The sequence below is a fragment of the Panthera uncia genome, chromosome B1 (genome assembly GCF_023721935.1).
Source record: "Panthera uncia isolate 11264 chromosome B1, Puncia_PCG_1.0, whole genome shotgun sequence".
Lineage (NCBI taxonomy): Eukaryota > Metazoa > Chordata > Mammalia > Carnivora > Felidae > Panthera > Panthera uncia.
This window is the reverse complement of record NC_064811.1, coordinates 56,371,438-56,379,030: the sequence shown is the minus strand read 5'-3', so window position 1 is coordinate 56,379,030 and position 7,593 is coordinate 56,371,438. Positions and strand designations below refer to the sequence as shown.

Here is a 7,593-nt window from a genome sequence, read left to right as displayed (position 1 = left end):
TTTATAAAAATCCTGTTATTGACATCACTGTTGCAGTTTATTTCGTTCATTCCTACCTTATGAACGAGGAAAAGAGGGAAGAACACCCTATTCACATACTTCATCTCTGTGTCCTACCACTCTTGGTTTCTCTTCCCCACATGGCAGGTCTCTCGCTGGGAACATATACATATGTGCTTTCTGGCCAGCACAATGTTAGTTTTTAAAAATTAATTCGTTGCAAATATTTAAGAATCACTAGATTTCACATAAGAATTTGAGTTTTCAGCCTCTTTCTGAAAATCAGAAAATGAAGTAATATGGAGGGCATATTCATATAGGAATAAGCAAAACTGAGCGGTGCCTGCCCCCTTCTGATTAGGGCATGAGCTCTTAAAGGTCATCATGGTCCCCGTCTGTAAGAAAGCCAAGCTAGCCAAGTGGAAAAGTCATGTTCAGAGTCCTCAGTCCCCAAATGTTCCAGACATCCCAATCTAGGCACGAGACCTGTGAATAAAGAAGCCTTCAGGGGCACCTGGGTGGCCCAGTCAGTTGAGCATCTGACTTCGGCTCAGGTCATAATCTTGCGGTTTGTGAGTTTGAGCCCCGCATCAGGCTCTGTGCTGAAGCTACTGTCAGCACAGAGCCTGCTTCGCATCCTCTGTCCCTCTCTCTCTGCCTTCTCTCTCCACTGTCTCTTTCAAAAATAAATAAACATTTAAGAAGCCTTCAGGGGACTCCAACCTCAGCTGTTACCTCACTACAAACATGTGAGGCCCAAGAGAGAACCACTCCAGATGAGCCCGTCAACCACCAAAACCATGAAAGGGAAGAATGAAATGGTTGTTTCAAGCCTCTAAGTTTTGGATTAATATGCTATGCAATAATAGATAAGGGCTAAAAGATAAAAGTGCTCTTAACAGACTACATACAATTATCTGAAGCAATTTCTCCCTTTTTACTTGGGTCAACACAGATGTCATATATCATTTCCATTTCATTTTTGTGTTTAGGCAGAATCTAAAACATGAATGTGCACAGAGAAGAAAACAAAAGTGGAAGAATGCAATCTTTTGAAACAGCTGGGTTTGTTTTTTGTTTTGTTTTTTTTTAAGAAGGTGGATGGCAGCATTTATGAATGTCACATAGGTTAATCAGTAATAAGCACTAAAGTAGAAGGGACAGAGTTTGAAAAGGGAATGAATCTAGTTCTTTTCCTAAGAATACTGGCTTCACTCACTACTCTGTATTCAGCATCTAGCACAGTGCTTATTTTTTCTTAGCTTTGTACATATTTTTCTGAATGATAGAGGGCATCCACTATCATTTTTTATCCATGTTTCCTACTACTAAAATGTCAGCGGTTACTGACACAAAAGGACGGCAAATGGCACCTGCAGAGTAACAGACTATGGTTTGTACAAAATAAGTCAAGCCAGGGTCTTTACAGCTTAATGATCAGGCAGATTCAAGAACAGGAGAGACAACTCTTAACTTGTATTCCCTTAAAGCTGAATCCTACTGATAGACATGCAAATCCAACCTCAAGCAAATCCCTCAATTTTTTGATGACTGTTTGCTCTTGTGTAAAATGAAGGTAATCATGCATTCCCAGAAAAAGTGTTATCATCAAGCTTAACAGAATATGGCCCATACATTCAAGGTAGTAGATCTAAACCCCGTGCCCTGCACAAAATTAAAGCAGCTGATATGCTTTTGCCCAAATGGAATTGTATATCCTCATTTCCTTCCCTTCTTTTCCCCACTTGTGACTCAAGCCAGATTTCATCGAGCTATTTTTGTAATTACTAAAATGCTGGAAATATAGCAGCAGGCCAGAAGCAAAGTAAAATGCAGCATCCAGCAAAAGAAAGAAAATCACGCTGAGTAACTGAAAGGCCATCTGCTTCTAGCTGAGCTGTAGGGGTGAGGAAGGCAATCTGGGCTGTACTATTTGTGTCTCCCCCAAACCAGACCCACCTGCATGTTGTCAGTGGCATCCCCAAGCAGTCCTCCAAAAGTGATAGCATTAGTTACAGTTGCCAGATAAATGAAGAGAATTGCTGAAAGAGCCTGAATATTTAAAGCATCATAAAAATCACTGGCAAAAAATGGTGCTTTCCTCTTTATGTCCTTAATGAGTCCACCACAGAACCTGGGTAGGGAGAAAGCAAACATGTGACAAGGTAAAATAAGGTTGTCATCAAATTAACCAAGGGTAACTCATTCAACCACAAAGAATTTGCAGTCAAAGTGTTTGAATCAACAAGCTCTATTTAACCACTTAAGGGAAAATGGGAAAACTGTGGAAGAATAAATTTTCTTCTATCTGTCTCTGTTTTGGTCCCTAAATTAGGTGTTGCATTCCCTAAAGAACAGTTGGTTTTTAGATGAGAGTGAATGGCGTAGATGGATTAAAATTTCTCACTCATTGTAGAAAAACATCACACCCATGAGCAGAGCATAGAAGTCCTTTAATAATCTTGCGTTGTTTCCTTTCCAGCCCCATTCATCATTCCACAAGTGTTTACTGCGCACCTGTGATATGCCCAGCACTTCTCCAGGTGCTGGAGACACAACAGTGAACAATACAGGCAAAGATGCCTGCCCTTGGGGATTTTCCTTTCGATATGGGGGACAGACAATATAAGCAAAATGGGTGGTGCTAAACATCAAGGGAAAAAATTAAGTGGGGAAGAAGGTTATGAAATGCTAGAGAAGCAATGGCTGAACTATTAGAGTGGCCAGAACAGGCCTCCCGAACCGGTGACTTTGGGATAAGGTCCCGAAGGCACGAAGGAAGAAAGCCATGCAGGTATACGGTGGAAAAGCATTGCAAACGTAGCCCCATTACACACATTCGCAGGTCAGCTGCCTTAGTTATGCATCTGTCAAACTACCCTCCCAACCAAACCTCACGTCTCAGCCTTCCCCACGCATACCCTTCCTTCTGCCTGTGGGGCCCCCCCTCAGAGAGTTCAGATTTCCACCATGGGGCTATCACACTTTATCGGGACTGTCTGTCTGTGTGTGGGCTTGCTGGCCCTCGCTGCATCCTGTGCCCCACTTCAGTTTTCGTGGTCTGCGTAGGGCTGTGCGTGGTGCTGGGCAGGCTGCAGACAGTACATTGGGGAAAAAGTGAGCTATCCAAGAATTAAATTCCAGTCTGATTAAGTAAAAGGGCTGAATTCCAGAACTCATATCTATAGAAAAAAGGAAAAGAATATTCCTAATAAAAGTACTTTGTAAAGAACTGTTCAGAAAACATAGGGGGAGAGGCGGTTTTATGTTCTCTATTCTTTCAGAAAAAAAGGGGAGGGAAATAATGTCCCCTTAATTTCAGAGAGAAACCCAAGTGGTCATCAGAAGAATGAAATCATTTTATTCAGATTCAATTACATCTTAAAAAGACATACTTTTGTGCTTTCAAAAAAACCTTTAATGTTCTTCAAAGGTCCTATCTTCGGGTTCCTGGGTGGCTTAAGTGTTCGACTTTGGCTCAGGTCATGATCTCACAATTTGTGAGTTCGAGCCCCATATCGGGCTCTGTGCTGTCAGCGCAGAGCCTGCTTGTGGTCCTCTGTCCTCCTCCCCACTGTCTCTCTGCCCTTCCCCCTGCTCGCACACTCTCTCTTCTCTCTCTCTCTCAAAAAAATAAACATTAAAAAAAAAAGTCCTATCTTCATAAAATCAGTATCCTACTTAAAATTTTATTTAATACAAAACAAAATGGAGAACCTAATAGTGGAAAGAAAAGGAGGAATTATCATAAAAAGAGATTTACAAAAGCAGTCTGGGAATCCTGAATCCCCAACGGCAGGCTAAGGAGACCATGACCTGTGAGTTCCTCATTTCTGTACCATGTTGCCCACTTATGAATAAATGTACAGAGAAGGGAGGGACGCACAAAAGCCAAATGGGGAAGACAACACATGACTCCACCTTCCTGCCACGGGTTCACACCGACCTGAAGACCCCGCTGGCTTTCTCTCCAACACCTCCTCCCTCACTTCATGGCCTGGACGCCAGCCCAGCACACATCAGGCTCTCTGCTGTCCCCTCCCCCTACCTCACTTCTGCTGGTCTATCTCTAGCTCCTGCAGGACTTTTCTCATGGGCTTTCCTGCGGGACTTTTCTGTAAGGCCTTCTCTGAGTTCACCCTTTATATTGGAATGTCTTTCCCCTATCACAAAACCCCCTATTTCTGTTTTCGTTTTCCCCCATTAAACCATCACCACATTTTTTAATTTTCTCATTGCTTGTCTCCCACTACTACAAAGGAAAACCCAAAAGGACAAAGGGTTTTTGTTTAATTCACTGTTGCATCCCCAGTGCCTGTGATTTATCAATAGAAGTATCTGTTGGCTGCACAAGTATACAAATCAGTGAGTAAAATGCTGATAGGGAGATGTAGGGAAATTAAGATCTAAAGAGATCCTCATCTGGGTGCCTCAGTCGGTTGAGCAGCTGACTCTTGATTTCTGCTCAGGTCATGATCTCATGGTCATGAGATCCAGCCCCACGTAGAGCTCTGTGATGACAGTGCAGAGCCTGTTTGGGATTCTCTCTCTCCCTCCCTCTCTGCCCCTCCCCTGCTCGTGTGCACAGGCAAGCATGTCCTCTCTCTCTCTCTCAAAATAAATATTTAAAATAATAAAATAAGGAGATTCTCATCGTGAATGGCCAAATAGTCCATCAGTTACCGTCCAGTTCGCTGCAGTTCTTCACAATCCGCATGTCCTCCTCCTCCTCCTCCGTGGCCTCCGTCATGAGGCGTGTCCCCGTTCATCTGAACATTCTCTCCACCTGAGTACATATTCTTTCTAAGCAAGACAACAGAGCCCAAGAGAATATCAGTTTCTTTTACTCGTCTGCTTCTTAGCTGTGCCACGCATGAGACTAACGAGATGGACTGAAAACCCTTTGGGAGAAAGATCATTTCCTTCCACCACCCTAACGGACAACTCTTAAAGTGTTGTATTTAGAGGGAGGACAAATGACTGATGAATAAAAAGCTTAATAAGTTGCATACTGTATAAGACAGAAACTGTTTCACCAGGAAAACAACAGATTTCCAGAAAACGGCTTCTCCGAATGGTCTCACCCAATTTTTTAACCTCTTAAATCTATAGGGACTCGTTTTGAGTAAACCAGTCTTCTACATGTGCAGGAAGTCCCCAACACATCCTCCAAAAATCTCTATGATGTATTCCAATATCATAATCTGAGATCTCTAATTTGCAATCACTGAAGAAGATAACATATAACACTCATTTTACAGCATCGACGAAATGTCAAACCAAAGTACATATGTAATTCATTTGAGATAATACATCAAGTTAAATGTGAACCTAAAAACACAATATTAGGACAGTCACCTGACCCCATTTCCTTTTGTGAGCACAACCTCCTTCTCAAGGATGAAAACTCCTAATTGCCCGATAATTTACCTTTTGTCAGATGATGGAAGGCTCTTAGGAGGCTCTATCCTGATTGCTGGGTCCCATTCCCCAGGTGGAAGAACAATGACTTCATCGAGGAACTCGTCGATACCAGCAATCAGGTCCTGCCTGTCTTTAGCTTTATAAGCAATGTCATGGAACACCTAAAGAATAATAAGAGATATGCTGATCCAACAAGAGAACTCTCTACATGCCTCACAGCATGTTGAGCCTCAGAAAGGCAATCTATAATCCACTTTAACATTTATTTCATATATGTTTAATATAATCATATTCTCATATTTCCTATCAGCTTGTCCCAAACTATTTTGGCATTCTGATTTTGAACCCAGAGAATATAAGTGGAGGCATGAGAAAACAGCTGTGTTTCTTTTATATGTCTTTTTAATCAATACTGTAAAACAACACTGTCTTTCATCTCCCACTGGTATGTACCATTGCTGATACAGTTGCTGTGGAAGCCAGATGAAAATGGTTTGGAGAAATATACAAAAGAATCATTCTCTGAAGTAAAAATGACTGGGACAAACCATTGCTGGTAATTCAAAAAGGAAAAGTTCAAGCTGAGGATTAAGATCGGGTTAAGTCCCAAACATTGCAGCTCTCGAACACAAATAATGTTAGCTATTAAAAAAAAGAAAAATCTAAGTTATGCTGGTAACACATAAAGCAAAGGGCTTTAAGCAGGTGATCATCTGTCTAACCTTTTAGCAAGGCAATAACTAAACCAGCCAAGGCAGCAAATGCTTCATGTCTTTTATACAGATATCCAAGAAGGAGCTCCAGAATTTACATAATCCTCTTTGCCAATCATTCCATTCTTCTAACCTAGGTGACCATCTGAAAGTCCTTTACGCATAAGCCTTTCATACCTCATCAGTCAAATTCTTTAGTCTCCAGGACAGAAGACGGCTCCTGTTCAACATCCTTACCTGTTCTTAAAGATTGCTAGTAAATCTCTTCTCCTCAACAAGAATTTTTAAAAGCTATGAAACAAATTACATGTAATGGTCTGGGGGGGTGTGAGGTTGAGATTAGGGCATTACAAATGCCAGCATCTCATCTGTGGTGCTCTAGCCGCTAGAGAGGGTCACTTTTCCAGCCTCCCCTGCAGATAAGAATTGACAGTTTTGACCAATGAGATGAAAGAAAAAAGCTGTCTGAGAAACCTTTAGAATACCTGTTAGACTGATACGGCTAACATTCCCACCCTCCGTCTCCCAACACTCCCCGCTCCACACCCCTTCTGTATTCAACCTCCCCCTCCTCAAACTTGAATACAGAAGAGATGGCTGGAGCTGACTGCAGCAGCCCTCTCAAGCCCACAAAGCCAGAACCTTGGCTCTTGATTGATCATGAAACAGTTAAGTTAAACTGACTATAGCAACTACCTACCTCCAAGTAAGCCCCAAATAATTTAAGCCACTATAAATCAGGTTTTTCTGTCATTTAGAGCCTAAAGCAGTTCTAATTACTGCATCTTAGGAGGAAGGATTCTTTTTTAAAGAAAATGTAAACACATGAAAATAAATAAAAGAGCCCCCTGAGATGCTTAGTTGCCTCAAGGGGGAAAAGCCAGCATAGCTATACATCAAAAATGCTCTCAGTCCCACATTAAGTAACCATCTGAGTAATCACCAAATAAAGCTTCCATAACTAAATGCCCTATTCTTCACTTAACACATGGAGAAGCTAACAAATTAAGTAATAAAGCAAAAGTGAAACATTTGGGAAAATAGTAAGCTAGAAAGACACAGAAGGAAAATCAGTGATCCCATATCCTAATTGTACTTCTCCTACTATGAGACTAGTTTAGGGTTTCATCATATCTAAAATGTGTGAACAACATTCAAGCTGTTATGAGAGTAAGGTTATAATTCCAAAGCACTAGAAACTCTGCAGTAACAGTTGCTAATGCATTTTAGTAAGTGTTAATTCCTTCCCACAAGATAAGAAGACCATAAAAACAGGTACTTTCTGATACCTAAGGAAAAAATGCATGATCCATTTTATTATGCATTACTTATAGAACCCATTATTTCTGAAACAATATGGTATAAGGACACTTGAACTCCCAGGATGAATATATTAAGCATTTTAAGAGGTAAAGTTTAAGTTAATACAGTGATTTGAACTTTTTAAAGAATATTT

General features: G+C 41.1%; 1 protein-coding gene across 1 annotated transcript in view; it reads right to left on the bottom strand.

Annotated features, from left to right (window-relative positions):
- The window catches only part of SLC4A4 (solute carrier family 4 member 4), a 306,906-nt gene that overhangs the window by 97,562 nt on the left and 201,751 nt on the right, over positions 1 to 7,593 (bottom strand). Inside the window, exons 10-12 of the mRNA XM_049630606.1 lie at positions 5,431 to 5,585; positions 4,684 to 4,803; positions 1,960 to 2,134 (exon numbers count right to left, since the gene is read on the bottom strand). Of these exons, the coding sequence (XP_049486563.1) occupies positions 1,960 to 2,134; positions 4,684 to 4,803; positions 5,431 to 5,585 (450 nt within the window). The remainder of the gene's footprint in view (positions 1 to 1,959; positions 2,135 to 4,683; positions 4,804 to 5,430; positions 5,586 to 7,593) is intronic.